General features: G+C 43.7%; 1 protein-coding gene across 1 annotated transcript in view; it reads left to right on the top strand.

Moving 5' to 3' along the window:
* Nucleotides 1-3,462: 3,462 nt before the first annotated feature.
* TRPC3 (transient receptor potential cation channel subfamily C member 3) overlaps nt 3,463-23,844 on the top strand; it is a 55,562-nt gene continuing 35,180 nt past the window's right edge. Inside the window, exons 1-2 of the mRNA XM_081925520.1 lie at nt 3,463-4,166; nt 20,513-21,284. Coding sequence (XP_081781646.1) covers nt 3,922-4,166; nt 20,513-21,284 — 1,017 coding nt within the window. The 5' untranslated portion in view covers nt 3,463-3,921. The remainder of the gene's footprint in view (nt 4,167-20,512; nt 21,285-23,844) is intronic.

Genomic DNA, 23,844 nt, shown 5'->3' with positions numbered 1-23,844 from the left:
TGCCATGTCCATGGAAACAGGGACTCCTCTGGCTCTGGGGATGGGTCCTGCAGCTCTAGTTCTGTGTACTGACCACATCTTCTCATCATCCTCTGTTACTGTAAGTGCTTCCTACACCAATCTCTCCGTCCCCATCCCCAGCTTGCATAGGTGTGTCTCAGTCCTAGCTACACCCCTCGCCGCTGTCCTGCCAGTTCATGACAGATGTCACGTACGATGTCCATTTGACCTCATTATGCCCACAGGATGGAGCTTCACTCAACACTGGTCTACCCTGACAGTGGCTCTCCAGGGTTTCATACAGGGGTGTCTTCCAGAGCTATCTGAAGATGCCGGGGAGTAAACCTGGGGCTTTTTGCATGGAAAACATTTTCACTGCTACTGAATTATCACCTTTCCCATTTCACCACCTTGCTAGTATGCTGACATTCTGAACATTTCTGCAAGTATTAACAGCCAGATACACGAGAATATGTGTTTTGGAGCCAGAACCTCAGTCTGTTGTTTAATGATGTATCAGGTCATCAGATCCCATGGAAGTAAGCAATTCATTTGCTTACTCACTCTCATATTATGAATAATTATTGAAAAACAAGCACATATAATTGTTCTCTCTGTCAGTTGTTGGAGATTGTGTGCTCTTCCATCTCAGGAAGTGGACCCTTTGGATTCCCAAGCGTGACCATAAGGCTGTGATTTGCTTGGAAAAAGAGACTAGGAACCACTGTATCAAGGAAAGCCATACAGTATAGTACAGTAATGTGAACTTTGGGGGCTAACTACATGAAGGAATGAACCAGAACGCTGCGTATGCATTTGTTATGGGTTCTGTGATCAACTATAACAAGGTGTAAATACAATATATATCTTTTTCAAATCAGTTGGGGATTCAGCAAGAGATTTGCCTTTAGTCAGCCCTCCACTGCCTTCAGAAGGACTGTAGCAGTGAGCATTGAATTAAGCACTGGTAACAATGGCAGATGAAAACATTCAGTTCTTCTTACAATTGCAAGAATTTTTTGCTCATAATCTTGTACAATACAGCACAATGAGCTTTTCAAACAGGAGGAAGATGACTATGGTATTATCATTGTTTTCAGCTTTACCCCTTTAATTTTCCATAGTCTATAAATGTAGTCTTTAGTTGTAATTTTGTCAAAGACAAGTACATATGCAGGGAAACCCAATATTACTTATTATAACATTAAGTAATAAAATACAGAGCTGTCCAAACGCCCCCTGTGACAAGCTGGTGTGTGTGAGAGGGAGAGAGAGAGAAATTCAGTGGAAATTTCTCTCTGGGTCGGTAGCAGGCTGGTGGGTTATTCACCACCAGAGGCCCACCAGAGGGTGGGATGAGCTATCTGAGGGTCCACAAGCTCCCTAGCTGTTCTCATTGCCATCACACTTCAGCATTGGGCCTAATCTGGACCCAATCACTGTGCCAACCTGGAGCTGCCATTGAGATCAGACCCGATAGTCCTCTGCCCACTGCCCCATCCTGCCACAGTCAACATGAGCAGCCAAGTTGCAGATGCAGTGGTGGTGCTGCTGCTCCACAAAGTGGGGGCAATGAAGGAATTTGGACTATTCCATAAGTGGAAACTTTGAAGATTCTGTTTTGAATAATTTTGTGATATCCATATACATAATTATACATATACACCCCTATATACATGCTGCTCCCTCTCCCTCAGTCAATCCCCACAACCACCCTGTGAGGTAGGTTGGGCTGGGACAGGCTTCTTCAATCTTGGCCCTCCAGATGTTTTTGGCCTACAAGTCCCATGATCCCTAGCTAGCAGGACCAGTGGTCAGGGATGATGGGAATTGTAGTCTCAAAACATCTGGAGGGCCGAGGTTAAGGAAGCCTGGGATGGGAGGCAGTGACTGGCCCAAAGTCACCCAATGAGCTTCATTGACAAGGGCAGAGCTGACCCTTAGTCTCCCAGGTCCTTATCCGATCCTCAAACCATTGCGCAACACTGGCACACTCATGCTCTCTCTTTCTCTCTGGTTAGAACCGCATTTTCCCACTTTCTATCTTACATTTCTAATGTTCTCCTGAGCACCCGCTTAAAATACAGGCTCGGAGATCCTTTTAACTACAAGCCTGAGAGAAACTCAACGTTCTTTCTTGTGAATCACGCTTAATTAGCCATTACACACAAAAGCCATTATTATTATTGCCTTCTACACACTGTGTAAACAGTAAAAACAACAGGGATATGGCCCCTTAAAGACTAACACAGATTATGGCATAAGATTTTGTAGATTAGAGTGCACTTCACTCAGATGCATGAAATGTTACCCTAAATTGGTCATGGGGATAAGATGGAGATAGCAGTCAGATTTCTGCAACACGCAATGAGGATTCGTGAGTGTTATACAACATTAACTTAAGTGTTAGATGCAGGTTTTTGATGAGTGGTTGTATTGTACTGAAGCCTACTGGAATCTTGTATGTATGCCAATAAAGGTTTGAGATAGATATATCTGTATCTATGAGAGTTGCGGAAGGGAGGAACTGTAAGCAATAACTTAGAAGGGAAATGCAATGCAAAAAGTACACACTGTGACTACTATAACATTAAAGCTAAAATGTATGTAAAATAATTACAATGGATATTCACTAAGGTAAATTGACATCCCAGCATTGGTAAGCTAATTCACACATGCTATGGAATAATAATAATAATAATAATAATAATAATAATAATAATAATAATAATAATAATAATAATAATGAACCATTATTGCTATTCTGGCCAATGAACTTCTCAGTGTTTTTTTCCATGGTGGTATGTGGGGGTACACATACCCCTAAACATTTTGTGAATCTTTTACTTTTATCCATTTACTGTATTTATTTTCTTCGATTTGAACTATAAAATGGTGATTTTCTTGAGTCAAAACGAGAGTACCCAGATTTTTTTTTTGGGGGGGGAGCACTGGAACTTCTTCAGTTCCAGTTTCATGGTGGCGTTTCCCTTTGAAGTTCCTTTGTTAAGAACGGCCATCTATGATCAGCAGTAGCGCACTGCTGTGGGGAGATTAAAATGATATCCCACTTTATTTTTATAATTTTAAATACTGCCATTTCTGAGGTCAGATTTCTGCCCACTTATTCTTCCGTCCCCAGCAGAATGCAGAAGGACCTTGTTGTTGGCAGCAGATGACGGCGTATTTATTTCGCCCTGGAAGTTGGCATCCTCGACAAGCACGCGGGTGATCTGTTCCCATTAACACTCATTAAAGCCTCGGAGTGAGTTTTGCTCCACTTGGAGGAGAGCACTTAGCCTAGAGCAGCCGAGATGCACCTGCAGTTGCATCTCTTAGAGCAGCGCCCTGTGGATCTCGAACGCCCCAGCATCAACTGGGGGCGAGAGATGTGCTCCCCCCCTTTTTATGGCCTGTCAACAAAGTGGCTACACTTCTCCTTTCTCCCTTCCCTCCTCCCTCTGCTCTGCTTGCTAAAGGACTGATGCTCTCAAATGCTTGCTGACTTACCTCCCTCCCTCCCTCCCTCCTTGCCTGCCTGCCTGAGTAATGAGCCTGTCCTAGCACGAGATAATGAAAAGGAGAGAGGAGGCAGAGCGGCCGGCCGGCTTCCGCCGCTTGGAGTGCCTTCCCTTCCCTCGGTCCACGCTCAGATGCTTGCCTCTTCGACTAGCAGCAGCAGCAGCAGCATCCAGGGCAGCCGCCTGGCGAGGGAAGGCGGGAGGGAGCCTCTCGCCTTGATTGGCGAAGAGCTCCGCCGCCCCTTCGAGCTGCGCGGGTGTTCCCTGGCTGGCCAGCGCTTGCCTGCCGCCCGCCCTCTTCCTTTGCCCGGCACCAGCCAGTAAGTAGCTCCCGAAAGGGCGGGCGGGCGGCAACGGCGCCTGCAGAGCAGCATCGCGGCGGCCGCGGGTCCACGCCAGCATGTCCAGCAAGGGCAAGAGGACCAAGGAGCAGGGCAGCCGAGTGACCTTCCCCCTCCAGCAGCAGCAGCAAGGAGGCGACGACGGAGAGGACGAGGGGGCGCCCGAAGCGGAGCAGCAGCGCTCCAGCCGGGGCTGGAGGGGAGTCAATGGGGGGCTGGAGCCCCTCCAGCAGCAGCAGCAGGCGGTGAAAACCCACCGAGAAACCTACGGCTGCTACCCGCCCTCGCCGATGCTGGGCAGCATGTAAGTCCGACGCCGCCCCCCCCCCCCTACGCTAGCCGTCCTCCCCGTGGGTTAGGTCAACGAGGGATTCGGGGGCGCCCCCAGTTTTGGACGGGAAGGGATCCGCGGTTGATCTCCGTCGGAGGGTTGGGGATCAAAGTATTGGGATTTCTCTTCCTCTGGCTCCTGGGCGACAAAGCGACCCGGATCAGCTTTCCTGGGTTTATGAGAGAGAGGGGCTCTTCCTCCTACTCCCGAGGAGACGGTGGCAAGGCAACAGGACCAGGAACTGTTGACTGCCGTCGAGGGAGGATCTGGTTAAAGGGGATGCCACTTGGTTGGGCTCCAGGTCGAAAAGCTTAAAAGGCTAGCAGCGGAGAGAGAAAATAAGGCTGCCAAGGGTTGTCTCCTCATAAGACTGGGCAGGGTGTTTTCACATGGGGGCTCCATGATGTAAATGGGTTATGGCAATGGAGTCATTGAATTTGACAACAGGTGTGTTTTTTAAATAATAATAGTAATAATAATAATAAAATTTCCCTAGAAAGGGTAAATCTACATTAAATGGGGGTGAGCATATGCGCTGGCATTTCGGCACCAATTATTTGCATAGATGCTGCAAAAAGTGATGCCACAATAAATACCCGTTGAAAAGTGAACTATTTTATTCAACAAGAAAGGATAGACATCAGGTGTGGGTAGGTGCAGGAATTCCTGCCTGCCTTAGTTGTTAGTTGCTACTACAGTTTGTTGGGATTCTGTGTTCTCTGCATTCTGGAGTGTAGTCCTGATCCACTCCACTGATTGCTCTTGCAGTTTGCATTAGGAGTTGGACTGTGTGTGTCTGTACCTGCAGCACTCTGGTTCCAGTCCACTTTTGTCCCTGAAAATGAATCTTTCTGCATCTTCTGTCAATATGCACTTTTTCCTTTACAGAATTGCTGACTCCATTTTAAAGGTATTACCAAAGCAAAAACTAACTTGCTCAAGAATTTGCTCATATGAGAGGAAGCGGCGGCCACCAACATGGATGGCTTTGAAAGAGAAATTCTTGGAGGATAATTCTGTCCTTCACAACTAGCAATGGTGGCTATACAGCTGCCTCCTTGTTCAGAGATAGGATGCTTCTGAATAGTAGTAGCTGGAAACCACAGGAGGAGAGATTGCAGTTGTTCTCAGGTCCCGCTTGCAGGCCTCCTATGAACATCTGGTTGGTCGCTATGAGAATGGGAAGCTGTACTAGATGAGTCGCTGGCCTGATCTAGTAGGACCATTCTTTATGTTAAGTCATCTTATTCCTACCCCCCAATTTGCTGCAATTTGCTAAGGGGGGAGGTGGAACACGTGTGTGGAAGGAGAACCTTGAGAGAGACCATGGAAGTCTCTGTGCTTCGTTTCTTCTGAAAGAATTTAGAAGGTGGAATGAGCAAAAGCTGCTCCTTGCATGGGTTCACCATATAGGAACAGGGAGGTGACCTTTGTGAAGGAGAAAGGGAGGGACAATTGGCAAGAATAAGGAAGATTCTCAATATCTGGGGCACTTTCAGATAAGCTGTCCCCAACCAGTCAAAGAACTTTCTAAAAGGGTGGGTTATGAAGGGGGTGCTTGGGTGGAGAGCCAGTGTGGTGTAGTGGTTAAGAGTGGCAGACTCGTAATCTGGGGAACCGGGTTCGCGTCCCCGCTCCTCCACATGCAGCTGCTGGGTGACCTTGGGCCAGTCACCCTTCTCTGAAGTCTCTCAGCCCCACTCACCTCACAGAGTGTTTGTTGTGGGGGAGGAAGGGAAAGGAGAATGTTAGCTGCTTTGAGACTCCTTCGGGTAGTGATAAAGCGGGATATCAAATCCAAACTCCTCCTCCTCTTCTTCTTGGTTTGCAAGCGTGGTTGTAACTATGGCGGCTAATTTAGCACCATGGTCATTGCCCCCTGCCCATGGATTTTGCTATTCATTCTGGATTCCCCAGGCATTCACATGGGGGGGGGGAGCACACTTTCTGTATGTACTGAGGGTATCTAACAGGACCGGCTGTACCATTAGGCAGAGTGAGACGGATGCCTCAGGTGGCAGATGCTTAGGGCTGTGGGGCGGATGAAGCTGTATGTGTGCTGTGCAATTTGGCCTGCACCTGCCAAACTAGGCTGCTTCCCTTGGGTGTGGTGGAAGATGCTGTCCCACTGCCTGTGCTGATATAAGATGCAATTGCCAGTCCAGTTGGCTTCTGAACAAGGAATGATTTATCCTAGCTTAGCTTTTATTTTAACAATATTGATATTTATACTTATAGTTGTTATTGTTTTAAGCTGCTTTAGGCACACTTTGCTTGGAAAGCAACATATAAATATTTTTAAATACAGTGGTACCTCGGGTTAAGTACTTAATTCGTTCCGGAGGTCCGTACTTAACCTGAAACTGTTCTTAACCCGAAGCACCACTTTAGCTAATGGGGCCTCCTGCTGCTGCCACTGCGTCAGAGCATGATTTCTTTTCTCATCCTGAAGCAAAGTTCTTAACCTGAAGCACTATTTCTGGGTTAGCGGAGTCTGTAACCTGAAGCGTATGTAATCTGAAGCGTATGTAACCCTAGGTACCACTGTAATGGACAAGGGCACCATTTTGACCTTTGTCCCAGGCAGCAAAATGGCTTGTGCCGGCCTCCGCTTCTTGCCCTGCTTGAGAACTCACATAATGTACAAATGTTGTATCTGCAAATATTGCTGGACCAGCCAAAGGAACGAACGACGAGGTCTGTGACGAACGACGAGTAGGACAACTGAGAAATGGAGCTCTAAACAGGAGCCAAGATTTACGGAGTGCAGTGGTTAGTACAGACTAGTCACCTTCTTGTGTGATTTCGTGTCTCTTAATGTTGCATAGTGAAAAATTGCAGGTCTGGATGCACACCCACGGAATATAGATGTCAGGGACTGGAAAGTGAAGGATACAGCTGAGAAAATGGCTCAGGCAGAAAAGATGCTGGAATAATTGTAAATGGGATCATTTCTGTTAGTGCTTGAGAGTTGACATGCAAGGTTAGAAAATGTCTCTTGGTGGAATGAAAAATGGATTTCTGTTTCACCAGAGCTAATGTGGAGCTAGAAAAATATTGAGGTCAGAGATGGTTGGCATGCAGTAAGCACAGGTGCCAAGCTTAATTTGAGCCAGGGCTCAGTGAAGCCCGGAAGATGTGAAATAACAATTGAGAGTTCCTCAATAATTGAAAAAGGACACAGTGCCTTTCCCCTCACTACCGTGCAACCACAACTGGTTCCCACAGACCTTGGATTTTATTTCAAGCCAGAGAAAGTGGATTCTGGGCAGGTGGTCTTCAGGAACTAGCCACTGATAGATGCATGTTTTCTTATTTGAATGTACTATGTAGAAGTCTTGACAGTCAACCAAGAGTCTTGTGGCGTCTTAACAACCAACAACTAACTAATTCATTGTGGCAAAGGCTTTAGTCGACTACAGTCCACTTTATCATAGAATCATAGAACTGTAGAGTTGGAAGGACCCAGAGGATCATCTAGTCCAACCCACTGAAATGGAGGAATCTTAGCTAAAGCATCCATGACAAGTAACCATCCAATTTTTGCTTAAAAACCGCCAAAGAAGGAGAGACCAGCTCTTACTGTCAGGAAGTTCTTCCTGATGTTTAGTTGGAATCTCCTTTCTTGTAACTTGAATCTATTAGTTTGTGTCTTACTCTCTGAAGCAGGAGAAAACAAGCTTGCTCCATCTTCCATGTGATATCCCATTAGATATTTGAATATGGCTATCATATCTCTTCAGTTTCCTTTTATCCAAGCTAAACATACCCAACTCCATCAACCATTCCTCATGAGGCTTGATTTCCAGACCCTGATTTTTGTCACCCTCCTCTGCACACTTTCCAGCTTGTTAGTATCCTTAAATTGTAGCACCCAGAACTGGACACAGTATTCCAGGTATGGTCTGACCAAGGCGGAATAGAGCTGGACTATTACTTCCCTTGATCTGGACGCTATACTTCTGCTGATGCAGCCTAGAATAGCGTTAGCTTTTTTTGCTGCTTTACTTCACTGTTGACTGAAGTTAAGCTTGATGTATGAAGTGTTATCCTGATTTCTAGATATATATGGAAGAGGCAGGATTGTCAACAGTGTGTTCAGAGGAAGAGTGAAATGCAGGCAGTACATAGGGAGATAAACTTAACATAGGCCGATAGTATAATTTCAGTGGTACCTCGGGTTAAGAACTTACTGTATTTTTTGCTCTACAAGACTCACTTTTTCCCTCCTAAAAAGTAAGGGGAAATGTGTGTGTGTGTCTTATGGAGGGAATGCAGGCTGCGCAGCTATCCCAGAAGCCGGAACAGCAAGAGGGATCGCTGCTTTCGCTGCGCAGTGATCCCTCTTGCTGTTCTGGCTTCTGGGATTCAGAATATTTTTTTCCCCTCTTGTTTTCCCCCTCCAAAAACTAGGTGCGTCTTATAGAGTGGAAAATACCGTAATTCGTTCCGGAGGTCCGTTCTTAACCTGAAACTGTTCTTAACCTGAAGCACCGCTTTAGCTAATGGGGCCTCCCGCTGCTGCTGCGCTGCCAAAGCACAATTTCTGTTCTCATTCTGAAGCAAAGTTCTTAGCCCGAGGTTCTATATCTGGGTTAGCAGAGTCTGTAACCTGAAGCGTATGTAACCCGAAGCGTATGTAACCGCTGTATTAACCACTGTATTAACGCCTGTATTTTCTGCAAGTCATTTCCTTCTGACCTCACAGACCTAATTGTTTTCCGTCCCCCTGACCCATATATATATATCAGGATAACATTGCACAAATCTGATGAAGCTACCTGTAATTCACAAAAGGCTATACCCTAACAACTTTGTTAGTTTTTAGGTGCCACAAGACTCTTTGCTGTCTTGCTGCAATGGAGGAAATTTACAAAACAGTTGTTGATAACCCTGCTGGAAATTGTTACAATGGAAGTCCTATTCATGTCTACCCAGAAGTAAATCCATTGACTTCCTAAATAAGTGTGCAGCATAAGTTTATGGTAGCCCTTTTCCTTTTTCAGTTTGTCTTGATATCCTGAGCAGAAGACAAAAGGCAGAATTTAGAAAAGGCCATGCATAAATTCTTAAACCCCACAGCCCACCAACCCCCATGGTCCATGGGCGAAGCACATAACTCAGTGGTAGAACAGCTGCTTGGCATGCAGAAAGTATGTGTCTCATTCCCCAGCATCTCCAAATAGGGCTGGGAGAAACTCCTCCTTGAATCCCTGAAAAGCTGGTGCAAGTCAGTGCAGCCAATACTAAGTTATATGGAACAACGAGTCGGTTCCTATTGGAAGAAATATTCTTCAGCACCCCCTGGTGTCTGTCCTTCACAGTCTCACAAAGCTACAAAGTTGCTGCTGAGCTACTTTCCTGCCTTTTAAAAAAACCAACAACAATATTTCCCTCCCAGAAGTCGGTCATAGAATTGGGAACATTCTGGGCAGTTTCTGTTGGGTACAGTAGCTTAGCACTCACTGACCTCTTTACAAAACCTAAAACATTTCTTTCTCTCTCTGATTTCATGCATTCTAAAGAAAGCTTTTTATTAATATTTGCATTAAATAGATATAAAATCCTAATAAAAAGGAACATTTTAAATGTCCAAGCGAGAAGAGTTTATGAAAATGTGAGACAGCGGCTCAGTCTAGCATGCTTTAATATCCTGCTGAATACATTTAATTGACATTGAAAACATTTGTTTAATAGACTCAGATGAGTCAGGGGTGTTTTTCTCAGACCACTAGAATAGCTGCTGAGAAGCTCCACTTCCTGTGTCAGTTCAGGTCTTGCAGCCGTTCTGTTCTGCTGCCAGTAAAAAAATAAATTACCTTTCCTCCAAACTTTTTTTTTTTTTTGTATTTTCACATGGCCAAACAAATTTGTCAAAATGAAGAATGTCACATTGGGAAAAGAAAAGAGATGGAGGACACTTAAAAGAAGATTCTAATTTGGAAGTTTTTGCTGTCATCTGGAGCTTATTTTTGATTGGTAGTCTCTCTATGGTCTTTACTAAATGTAGAAAACAGAGAAGGGTGGCTTTCAATATTTTTGTATTTAGACTTCTGGCCTATCTTGTACAAAGTATCCCCAAGAGACTCACAATATAAAGGCCTTTCTATGTTTTGTTTGGGGGAGCCCTTTGCCAGGACATTCTAGCAGTGCCTTTGTGAAGAACTATGTTTGTGGTATCATAGAACTTGGGAAGTCAGACCAATGGTCCATGATCTGGGATAGCTCAGTTGGTAGAGCATGAGACTCTTAACCTCAGGCTTGTGGTTTGAACCCCACTCTGTCATGAAGCTCACTGGTAACCTTGGGCCAGCCACAGTCTCACAGGGTTGTTGCAGGGATTAACTGAGGAGAGGGGTGAACCACGTACACTTTATGAAAAGGTGGGATATAAATGCAATAAATAAGCTCTTCCACGCACCTGCTCAAGAAAGCTGGTGGGGCCAGGCAGATGGAGATGTCAGCAGCCAATCTGGCATCCAGAAATCTCCATGTGGTGGCAATTGGACGTGTGCCAGTTGCAGAAAATGAATTGCTAACACTGTTTAGAGCAACACTACTGTCTGTTAGTGCTATTAGAATGCACACAACAGTAAGCCATGAAATGTACTTGGTGTTCGGTTTTAGGTTTTTTTGCCCTTGTACTATTTATTTTATTGCAGATGTAAGTGTGTTATGTTATGATAGATTTTCCAGACTATCCCTGTAGCATTACAGGGAGAAAGTATGGACGGCCTACCATAGCATTTCCAGTTCTCCAACAATTAATGTATGGAGATACCATAAGTGAAATAAGACATGAGATGGCAAAAGAGAGAAAACGGAAGTAAAGAAAGAAGCACATTCCTTTCTAACTCCTCATCTATCAGCATAAAAGGAGCAGTGCAAGGTTTCCTACTAACCACATTCCCATTTATATCCCCCTCCCTAATTCCAACTGTTGTTTGCTCTTGTTCCTTTCCCATAATGGCTTATTCTCTCCAACACCCACTCCAACCACTTACTGTGCCCTGCCGTTTCATACCCAGGGGAGATAAAGATTATGATTAAATGTATGCCAGCAATTCATTTTCTTTTCCTGTTTGTGGAGCAATAATACATTTCTTCCCAATGGTTTTTTAAAAAGCAATAAAATGCCTTGAGTTAGAATAAATTTTTGCCTCAGAGAATTATCTTTCCTGTTTATGGTGGGACATAGCCTGCTTTCACTTTTCAGTATTTTAGTCTTCAGGGATAACTCTGTTTCAGTGTACACTTTATGAAAAGCTTCTGTTATGAGATCTTTGTTTTGAGTTATAAAATACAGTGTTTCTAAAGAGGCAATTAATTAAACTGAGGCTGGCGGCAAACCCAGAATATAAAATTAGGTAGGGTTTTTTTTTTTTGGGTGGTGGACTTCACTGTGCACCTCCTTAAGTCAAGGAAGAAAGCTGTTTGAATCTCCCCAATTATAACTTAAAATTGATTCATACAAGCAGCTCTGATTCCACCCCATGCTCCATCATAATTACTGTGCAGTGGAATCCACAAGAAATATGGAGCCCAATTTTAAGCATATTTTGTTGTCGTTTAGTCATTTCCGACTCTTCATGACCCCATGGACCAGAGCACGTCAGGCACTCCTGTCTTCCACTGCCTCCCACAGCTTGGTCAAACTCATGCTGGTAGCTTCGAGAACACTGTCCAACCATCTCATCCTCTGCCATCCCTTCTCCTTGTGCCCTCAATTTTTTTCAACACCAGGGTCTTTTCCAGGGAGTCTTCTTTTCTCATGAGGTGGCCAAAGTATTGGAGCCTCATCTTCAGGATCTGTCCTTCCAGTGAGCACTCAGGGCTGATTTCCTTCAGAATGGATAGGTTTGATCTTCTTGCAGTCCATGGGACTCTCAAGAGTCTCCTCCAGCACCATAATTCAAAAGCATCAATTCTTCGGCGATCAGCCTTCTTTATGGTCCAGCTCTCACTTCCATACATCACTACTGGGAACACCATAGCTTTTACTATACGGACCTTTGTCGGCAAGGTGATATCTCTGCTTTTTAAAATGCTGTCTAGGTTTGTCATTGCTTTTCTCCCAAGAAGCAGGCATCTTTTAATTTCATGACTGCTGTCACCATCTGCAGTGATCATGGAACCCAAGAAAGTACCGTAAAATCTCTCACTGCCTCCATTTCTTCCCCTTCTATTTGCCAGGAGGTGATGGGACCAGTGGCCATAATCTTAGCTTTTTTAATGTTGAGCTTCATATTTTGCGCTCTCCTCTTCCCTACATACAGGGAAGTAAATCTCCTGTATGTAGTTCATGCAGCTCCCAGTGAGTTTAGGTAATAGAAAATTAAAATTACTATTTAAATAAAACCCTAGCCTCATTCATACATGCACAGATCTTTACATTGGTCTCTGAAACCTGGTATGGCAGCTCTTCCCATTGGTCTTTGTACCACATTGGTACAGCATAAGAAGGTGCCTTATACCAATTAGTATCATTTGTCCATCCAGCCCATTGTTGTCCACTCTGGCAGTGGCTCTTCTGGTCACAAACACCTGATCATGTTAGCTGGGAATGGGAAGGGTTGAGCCTGGGACCTTCTTTGTGCAGTACATGTGCTATACAACAGACCTGTGGTCCATCTTCTCTGTATTTGATTTGGCTGATTTATAACCCTGGGCCCTGCATATCCTCTCCACATGGTTATGGCTGGTTCTCTGTAACAACAACAACTGAAGCCACAAATACCTTGGACAGTGGCACCGCTACGGACCTAGAGTTCAGACCGGCGATGCTACAAGTTCTGTGGAGTTAGCAGGAAAGTGTGTGCATAGCAATTATTTTTATTCATTGAATTTGTATCCCGCCCTTCCTTCTGAATGTGTATCAGTGTGTATGTTTGTATGAATGAATGAGAGTGGCTTCCATATTACATATGGGGGGGGGGAAGAAACTGAGCTAGAAATAAGTAGGAAGATAGTGAAGAGGAAGGCCCAGCGCTCTGTAGTAGGACATGTAGTTTAATGTGTAAGAGGCTGCCTGTTTAATTTTTGCAATTCCCAGTTAAATACTCTTACGCAGTAGATGGGTCAGGCATCTTCTAACATAGTCCCTCTGTCTCTGGGAACAGCAACTGTGACAATGCTTGGCACACTGCAATTGTTCAGTGCAGTTGTGTATCTCCTTGCCATGCACTGGCTTCATGCCTATACAGCCCTGTGGGATCTGCACTGCGCTCAGGCTCCCAGCCACCAGATCCAAATAGAATCAGGCCAACTAGTTCAGTTGCTCTCTCCTGGGATCTGCGTGCCTGCAGGGTGATGTTGGTGCTAGGTCATTGTGCTGTACATTGCTTCCTCTCTTAGAGATACTAAGATTTGCAAGTTGCAACCTATTTCTTCTGTCCTAAAGCAGTAGGAAGGGAACATGCAAAACCCAGTTAAAGAGTTAAGCCTTTGGCAATCTGGGGCAGCATAGTGGCCAAAATGATGGCTGTCACTTGGATGGTCCAGATTACATTATCACTCGGCTGTGAGACTAGTCTAAAACCACGCCAAGCCACTCTTGTCTCAACTTTAGTCCTCCATCTGTAATGTTATGATGATAACACTGAGGGTAGCAATTCTGGCAAGTTTTAGAAAAGTTGCTGCAAAGCTTACTGGGATAATGTGTGTATGTGTGTAGTGCTTTGAACATCCAAGAGCATGATACATGTCTGATATGAAGAACTTGTGGCCCTCCAAGTGATGCTGGATTCCAGCTCCCATCATCCTTCATTATTTCCCATCATCCTTCATTATTTGCTGTGTTGATGGGAGTTGGAGTCCAACAGCATGCATAGGACCAAAGGTTTCCCACCCCTGATTATGTTATGTTTTATGTTATGTTATGTTTTATTTTATTATGTTATTAAATTTATATACTGCCCTATACCCGGAATCAGGGTGGTTCACAGAACATGTTACAATGTCATCCTGAGGTTATTTTTTTTTTTACTGAGGCTGTGGACTGATGATATAATTGTTGTTGTTTAGTCCTTTAGTCGTGTCCAACTCTTCATGACCCCATGGACCAGAGTACGCCAGGCACTCTTGTCTTCCACTGCCTCCTGCAGTTTGGTCAAACTCATGCTGGTAGCTTTGAGAACACTGTCCAACCATCTCGTCCTGTGTCGTTCCCTTCTCCTTGTGCCCTCCATCTTTCTCAGCATCAGGGTCTTTTCCAGGGAGTCTTTCCTTCTCATGAGGTGGCCAAAGTGTTGGAGCCTCAGTTTCACGATCTGCTCCTTCCAGTGAGCACTCAGGGCTGATTTCCTTCAGAATGGATAGGTTTGATCTTCTTGCAGTCCGTGGGACTCTCAAGAGTCTCCCCCAGCACCATAATTATTTGGCAAACAGCCTTCTTTATGGTCCAGCTCTCACTTCCATGCATCACTACTGGGAAAACCATAGCTTTAACTATAAGGTGATGTCTCTGCTTTTTAAGATGCTGTCTAGAAGATGCAATAGTAATTGTAATTATCTAGATGGACAATAATGCGACTCTCTAAGATGGTTTGAGTAGAGGAGGACTTCCATTAAGGGCCCTATGGAATGAATAACACTAGCATCATTTTCATTCCACCCTTGGCCTCTGCATGTTGGAGGCTGCTGACTGGAATGCATTTTCTGCAGTCTGTCCCACCCAGCTGCCATAGCAGCAGATGTAACTCTGCTCTATGCTGTTCCTAGAGCTCAATTAATCAACCTAACAGGACGTGCTTAAGCAACAGGACACCAGAGACCAAGGGACTTGTGGGCGTGTGCACATTCCTGGTTTAGAGTGTTCTTTGCTCTTATTCTGCTCCTCTATAAATTATTGTAGAAGAAACTTGCTTGACTCTTCCCAAGTGTAGCTATATACAGTGGTACCTCGGGTTAAGTACTTAATTCATTCTGGAGGTCCGTTCTTAATCTGAAACTGAACTTAACCTGAAGCACCACTTTAGCTAATGGGGCCTCCTGCTGCTGCTGCGCCGCCAGAGCACGATTTCTGTTCTCATCCTGAAGCAAAGTTCTTAACCCGAGGTACTATTTCTGGGTTAGCGAAGTCTGTAACCTGAAGCATATGTAACCTGAAGCGTATGTAACCTGAAGTGTATGTAACCCGAGGTACCACTGTACAAGCAGACTTCATCATATGGTATTTCACAGCCACTGTGCACTGGGGTATACAGAAGCCAGCAGCCCCGTTTTTGTTAGAAAGTAGGTACTTTCCTCTTGAATTGCATTTTAATTTGGAGCTCATATGCTCCGCAGTGTGAAGCATGTGCTAATGAAGCAAGTGTGGCTAAAGGTAATAAGAAATCCAGTACTAATTAACTTGCAATAAAAGCCCTCCTGATTCCGATGTGTACTGATGTGTTCTGATCCATGCAAATACCTAAAAGAAAAAAAATTATGAGGCTGTAAGTGAGCGTTGCTATTCTGGGAGTATTTCCCTAGTATTGCTGCAGAAAGTTTCCTGAAAACATCTCTCAGTGCAGGAAGGCTTTCAGCTGGCACAAATCCCAGTAAGGCTCCCATTGCCAAGATTATGTAGATATTATTAATTTATTTAAAAGGTTTCCCTGCCACTTTCACCTGCACTAGGAACATAGTTTTCCCCTAAGTGGATTTATTATGACAGTTGCATCAACTCATTTCCAGAATTACAGCTTCCACACTCTGCCCACTTACCTGAGAGTAAACCCAATTAAATTCCGCCGCACTTACGGAATTTCCAGGCAATGTCCAGGCAATGTCCAGGCAATGTCCAGATGTGGTCTCCTCATTGCCTGGTTAGTGCCTTCTTGCTTGTATCTGGGCCTAATTAAAGGGCCAGGTGCCAGCAAGTGTGGCAAATGGTTCTACGCTTCGGTTTCTACCTCAGTTGTATGCATCAACTTTTTAATAATATAGTTCTTTATTGAAAGTTTTTTTTTTCTAAAATGTGAATAGGCAGAGGAAGGAACTCCTGTCCCCCTCAGTACAGCCCCAAACAAGCAACACTATTCACCCACCTCACAGAGAAAAGAGAAGACCAGGTCAGGGGGGGGGACACACCAAAAATCACCCTCAGTTTAGGTGGATGTAGTATTATTAAGATCTTAACAACGTGCACAGGTAACCAAAGAGAAAGAAAGTACATTCCTTTTGTTTCGTTGAACAGAAATTGGAGACCCTGGTGGACCCAAGACAAAGTCTGTTTCCATTACCTAGCGCTCCCCATAATAGCCCTACTGACTTATGTAGTGCTGGAACAGCTCTGCTGTGCTCCTGTATGTAAGTGTATTCAGTAAAAAGGAACCATATGGTTGCAAATTGATCTCTCTCTATTTGCCCCCTAATAACTTGCCATTTATGCAAAAGCTTTTCTAACAGGGCTATATGCCAAATCGTAACAATACCAATCCTCTACATCAGTGCACTTAAAACCATTCCAGAGCTTTGCTATTGTCGCACTAGCTGCAAATAAAAGGTGAATAAATAACTCCTGATTTGCTAGGTCCCTCTTTGGACTATCAAACAAATTCAGCATCTGTTGTGTGCATTTGCCAAAGGTTATTAATTCAAGACACAATTCTGAATTTGGATGGTGGCAGAAGAGAGCTTAAGAGCCTTTCGGTTTGCACGTTCAAGAACTACAGCTGCCATTTTTAGCTATACATTCTGGTAATGTTTTGCTGGGTTTAGCTTTGTAAGTAGCAAATGCTTTCAAATTCCATTAATTAAAGTTTGAGAGAGACAGAGATAGAGGGTTGTTTTTAAACAGCACCCTATAGCCTTTAAATTTAAAACAGAATATTTAGGTAAAAAAAAAAAGGCTGCTAATGGTGTGCATTTTTTAATTCAGACAATATTGCTGCTTATTCATACGACTCTTCAGGGCCAACCTGAGTCATGCTGTTGCCTTGAGTGAAGGATAAAATGGCGCCACATTTCCCCAGTCCCATCTGCAAAAGTTTGCAAGGCAGGCCATTCAAACCTTGTTTCAGCACTGATGATGGAACAGCATCCCCTTAAGGCTGTTTTAGAGGACTCAGGACAGGCTTCTTGGCCTACACTGCTCTCTCATCCCAACAACTTGCTGCTACTCCCCACTTCCCAGCATCTGCTGCCTTAGGTGGCATTTGCCCCCTGTCTAATGGCAGGGCCGGTGCTGCTAGTATTGTATACTTTGTCTCAGTTTGCTGCAATGCGCCACAGTGGATGCTCTTTACAAAATGTTTCAAATTATAAACATATTCTAAGATTTAAAAATTTCCCTCCAACTTTTCCAGCAGTTCAGTATTTGTTGGGGGGTGGGGAGGGGAAGAAAGACTGGGATGAGATAAGTGGGAAGTACAGTCATACCTCATGTTACGGCCGCTTCAGGTTACGTGTTTTTGGGTTGCAGACCGCAGGAAACTCGGAAGTACCGGAACGAGTTACTTCCGAGTTTTGCCGCATGCACAGAAACGCCAAATCGGACCGGCGTCTGCGCAGACACAGCGCTTCAGGATGTGAACGCTGCGGGTTGCTGATGTGCCTCCGTCACGGATTACGTCCGCAACCCGAGGTTCCACTGTATAAATTGTTTGTGTGTCTCTTTGTGAAACACATGAATGGGAATACAGTGGTACCTTGGGTTACAAACACCTTGGGTTACAGACTCCGCTAAGCTGGAAATAGTACCTCGGGTTAAGAACTTTACCTCAGGATGAGAACAGAAACCGCCCGCTGGTGGCATGGTGGCAGCGGGAGGCCCCATTAGCTAAAGTGGTACCTCAGATTAAGAACAGTCTCAGGTTAAGAATGGTTTCAGGTTAAGAACGGACCTCTGGAACGAATTAAGTTCATAACCAGAGGTACCACTGTATTGAAAAAGAATATGAACCTACCCAGTGATGAAAAAATTCCCATCATGGTCTCACACTAGCATGCCAGGACTCTATCCTTTCATGCTAACATGAACCACTTCTCTAGAAGACTTCCAGAAAATCCTGCATTTCTACAAGTTATTTTTTAATAATTGCCCTTCTAGCAAATGTTTTTAATAATAGGCATTAATGTCTGACAGGAAATCATTAGGAGGAAATTTGGTTTTTAACTTTTTTTAAAATTACTGCAGTTAGTTTAGAACTGGGTCCAGTTAGAGGTGGGTGGAAAAAGAGGACATCATGATACTCAAAACATGCTAGGATAATTTTGTATCACATTTTCATGTGGAACAAACACTCTTGCATCTTTTGTGATTTCCACTATGTTTAAAATTTAGATTGATTGAAATACCATTATTGTAAAACATGCTAGCTGCCATTTTCAGAGCAAAATAACTGAGTTTGCCTGCTACTCAGTGTTTGCACTCTACCATTCTCCTCAACCTGGTGTCCTCCAGATACTTTGGAGTACAACTCCCATCATTCCTCACCATTGGCCATGCTGGGCGTGGTTGCACCTCTGCTTTCCACCTTACCTGTTGGTTTTGAGTTAACAAATGTATGACCGTTTGAGTATGGCTTTTGTTGCACATGCTGTTAGGTGCTAGCTTCCATGCTCTCAGTTGATAAGGACAAACAGGATAGAATAATTAACCTACTGTCTGCTACAATTAATAACTTTTTTGTTTCATTGATTTCAGGAGGACTGTTAAGTGTTCTGCCTTTGAAATTGATTGGACTGAAAAGTGCTTAACTGTGGCATAGTGGGTTTTGGTGTCTAATTCTTGAACTGTTACAGCAACAATATTTTCATTAACATTGATTATTACTATAATTGCTGTTTTATTTAAACATTGCATTATTCCTGAAGGTCTCAGGACTACTTTCCTAGTAACCATACATTTAAAACATACTTGAATAATAACTAACATTTATCACAGTAAATTCCAATCCCATGCAATCTCCTGCCAGAAAATTTATCACAAGCAACCGCCATTACACAGTAAGTAGATTAAAAAAACACATCGGCATTAAATTCTCAAACTTCAATAGCCAATTTGGTTGTGCAGGAATTACAGTGCATCTTGGTTCCTTATTTTATTTGATTATATATGTTCCCTTTAGCTAGCTATCTGGATATGCAGGACCACAGAAAAGAAAAATGCTTTTTCAAATGCCAGGCAAGAGTCTTGTCAATGAAATACAAGCTACTTTCTAATAGTAATTTCTTTTGGGAAGACATATCGGGCACATCAAATATATGACATTGTCACAATATATTTATTGGGCTATTTATCTCTGCTGACAAAACACTGTACATTTAGAAGAATGTTCTCACCCTATAAAAACTGAGTTTCGTTTGCTGAATTTATTATTCTTCTCCATCCCGAGTGAGGTGGGTACTAGGGTGCAAGGGAAGAAGGAAATGAAAGCCTGTGGTTTCAAAGTTTTCTGCATGGCCTTGTAAGTATGAGGGAGTTGTAGCCTTTCAGATGCAGTTGGACTCCACCTCCATCTGCTCCCGCCAACATGACTAGCAGTCAGGGATGATAGTGGTCAGTGGTCCAGAAACTTGTGCTTGGGTCTGTGAAAATGGAAAACACAGAAGGTGGTCTGTAAGAAGCTATGCCTCTTCGAGACTGTAAGGGATATTGCTATGACTGCCTGCTGTTCTAAGTGAGCTGTAATGGTGTTGCTCTGTAGGTGGTTGTTAAATTCTTATTGCATGGCCAGGCGGAGACCCCCCAACCCCAGGCGACCCCGGGGTGTTATGACGTGTTATGGGATTAAAATTGGCCACAACTTTATTAAACTTTCAGATGTAGGGAGACCAACTCCCAGGTAAATTCCACTCTCTTTGCAGGCTTCTTCAACCTCGTCCCTCCAGATGTTTTTGGCCTACAACTCCCATGATCCCTAGCTAGCAGGACCAGTGGTCAGGGATGATGGGGATTGTAGTCTCTAAACATCTGGAGGGCCGAGGTTGAGGAAGCCTGCTCTATTGTGTGTGCAGGGCGGTCCCAACCCTACCTGGTTGACTTCCCTGGCAACACCTCCCCAGCTGGGATTGGTTTATTGTCTGAGGTTGGGTGGGAACCTCCAGGTATCCAGCTTGGGGAGGTGAAGCCAGGACTAATTGCTGGGATTCGTGTGGGATCAGGGGGCTGTGTGCGGCCACACAAAAAGCACCCCCCATTTGAAGTGGGGAGCGGTCATTATCAATTAATCCAGGTGTGCAGTGTGGATTTTTTTGTGATTGACCTATGTTCACCTATTGTATGCATATTTAACTTGGGCCACTCTAGCCCAAGAGTGTAGATTCCTAGAGAGGCTCTTCCAAGACAATGACAGCTATAAAAATATTCCAAATGTCTTGTTTCTGCTCATTAGGACCATTGATGGAAGTCCTTCTTTGAGACGCATGACTGTGATGAGGGAAAAGGGAAGGCGGCAAGCAATCAGAGGTCCAGCTTTTATGTTCAACGAGAGGGGCACAAGTCTTACGGCAGAGGAAGAACGCTTTCTGGACGCGGCAGAGTATGGGAACATCCCTGTGGTACGCAAAATGCTGGAAGAGTCAAAAACTTTGAATGTTAACTGTGTCGACTACATGGGCCAAAATGCCTTGCAGCTCGCTGTGGGGAACGAACATTTGGAAGTGACAGAACTTCTGTTGAAGAAGGAGAACCTGGCACGGATCGGAGATGCCCTGCTGCTTGCAATTAGCAAAGGGTATGTCCGGATTGTGGAAGCAATCTTGAATCATCCCGGGTTTGCAGCTAGCAAGCGGCTGACTCTAAGCCCGTGTGAGCAGGAGCTCCAGGATGATGACTTTTATTCTTACGACGAAGACGGCACCCGATTCTCCCCAGACATCACACCCATCATTTTAGCAGCCCATTGTCAGAAGTATGAGGTGGTGCACATGCTGTTAATGAAAGGGGCGAGGATAGAGAGACCTCACGATTATTTCTGCAAGTGCAACGATTGTACTGAGAAACAAAAGCATGACTCTTTCAGCCATTCCAGGTCAAGGATAAATGCATACAAGGGCTTGGCAAGCCCTGCCTACCTGTCTCTGTCCAGCGAAGACCCGGTTCTCACTGCTCTAGAACTCAGTAATGAGCTTGCTAAACTGGCTAATATTGAAAAAGAATTCAAGGTAAGGCTTCTTCTTTTTTCTGTGCCTTCTCTGCGGGCTGCATTGGCTTCGGTGGATTAAAACACTTCACATTTATTTCCCCCTCACTTTATCTGTTCCTGTTAATATTGCTGCTGCGATGTCTGGATGTTTTTTGAAAACACCATTTTGCTTTAAATGAAAATACTTCATAAGCGCCGGGTGTAATCAGAAAAAACGCAATACTCCCCTTGGAATAGATGAAAACAGGTTTGTTCACTGTAACAGAACATAATTGTTTTTATTAAAGTGCACTCTGTTGAAATAATGTCATCTGAGCTACCAGAAGAAAAGCAAGTGCTAGGTCCTAAATGAGTATTCCTGTTTCTATTCACACCTCTAGATTGTTGTTTACAAGTTATAAAAGCTACGCACATTTGTCATTTCCCTCTCAGAAGGACACCGCTCATTCATCTGCCAGAAATGTATTAGTGTGCCAAGAGCCAGCTGTTAAAATCTATCCAGATGTCCCACCTTTCTGTCTGATGATCATCTATACATATAATGGAGTCGTAGCATGCCGACTAGCCTCTCTTTTTCCAGATTTTTCATTAATTGGACTCTGATAAGCGTTACTCTGCTCTGCCCCTTTATGATGCCCATGTTCTTAAAATGCCTGATAAAGTTACAGAGGATAGCCCTATCCTGAAGTACGTCTTTCTGAAAAAAGAAACTGGGACGGTGGATCCAGATTGTAAACAAAATTGGTTCTACAAATGGCAATTTTATCCAGCTGCAGCAAACATTTAAATGGGGTCCTTCTGGGTCAGTGTTGGATTCCGCTTCTCTAATTAACTTTTCCCTAAATTATTGTTAGGAGGCGAAAGACACATTAATCTGTGAGGCCTGTTCCAAGCATAGAGAGTTTTAAAGAGCTAAATGTGGGTGGGCAGCATGGGCTGGCGGTGATGGTATATGGTTATGTGGGTATTTAACCCTGCAGTGCCAGACATAATGTACAACTTAATATCTGCTATGGCACATTTCAGCTCCTTCTGTGGCCCTTTCATTGTAGATGGAAGTGTGGTGAAAAATTAAACTTAGCCTTTTTGTAAGTTGCATATTTTGTAAGCATGGCATTAGATTTGGATTTGAATAGTTAAATACGTAATTACTTCACCATTCTGTTCATTTACATAGTTTTGTATTACAACCTCATACCTTATCTTGTTCCAATGCATCCTGCAACACAGCAATTTATTAAATTGTAGATCTGTGAATCTTTATTTTATGCATTGTACTGAAACTCTAAGATGATTCTTTGTTGTGTAGTGTGTAATACATTTGATGCATTGTTGTGTAGTGCAGAAATATGTTTCTTCCTTATTTTTTATTTTCTGTATCCAGATCTTCTGTATCCAGATAAAACTGACTTATTGAAGTTACAAAAATATTGTTTGAAGGAAGACTATAATCCTGGAAGTTGAACGTGTAGCTATTACAGGCCATAATAAACTCTCTCAAGGCTTGGCTCTACTATCCCAGCTTCTCATAAAGCATGCAGTTAATCGAAGCATGACATTGTAGTTTACTGACTGTAACTGATCATAGATCATATTATTAATAGAACAAAAGTGTCTGGCAAAGACTGGGAGAGATATAGACCCAAGCAAACAGTGGCAGCACCTAAATAGTAAGGTGTCAGCTTTGACTTGCACTCAGAAACAGCAGCATTTACCTATGTTTGTTCTTATACCATTCTTGTACTATGTACCAACAGAGCAAATGATTCCAGCCCATGCAGTAGCAAATTAAGACCGTAACTGCATGTCATAGTCTTTAAATGACATACAGTTGTACCTTGGAAGTCAAATGGAATCCATTCCGGAAGTCTATTCAACTTCCAAAATGTTCAGAAACCAAAGCGCAGCTTCTGATTGGCTGCAGGAAGCTCTTGCAGCCAATCGGAAGCCCCACTGGACGTTCAGCTTCCAAAAATAGTTTGCAAACCGGAACAGTCCCAGTTTGTGGAATTTGGGAGCCAAAATGTTCGAGACCTAAGCTGTTCAAAAACCAAGGTACGGCTGTATTCTTTAACGTAAATTTATTTGGGAAAAGTCTTCAAGATAGGTAAGAAAAAGTAAAATCCACCCACCCACCCACCCACCTCCAGTGCATATCATTTGAAGGCACAGGTAACCTTTGGAAGTTCCGCTGTCGATTAAAGGCTAAGTAAAGCTGGTGATGGAATCTCCCATCCATTCCAGAAGAAAGAAATAGATCTGTCTTTAACAGATTCAGGATTCAAGGCACAGATTCAAGAGCTTGTTGTGCTTGTTCAAGGATGGAGAATGTGAGCATTAGAATGGGATCATTTGCATCCCCTAATGTTAGGCCTACTTTGTAAGCCACTAATGTATATACATATGGGGCAGATTGGTTTTTCTTTTCAGGCTTTGGTGTTAATGTTACTTTGTAGGTTTTTGTGGGGTTTGTTTGTCTTTGTTGCTCCATTACACTGATGGATTGCATTATACTATGAGAACCCAGCCCCTCAAGGCATCTTACTGCTTTATTTATGAAGCCCAGTTCCACCACTAAT

The sequence above is a fragment of the Podarcis melisellensis genome (genome assembly GCF_964234715.1).
Source record: "Podarcis melisellensis genome assembly, chromosome: 9".
Taxonomy (NCBI): Eukaryota; Metazoa; Chordata; class Lepidosauria; order Squamata; family Lacertidae; genus Podarcis; species Podarcis melisellensis.
Note: the sequence above shows the minus strand (reverse complement) of the source record. Positions and strands in the feature narration are given on the sequence as shown.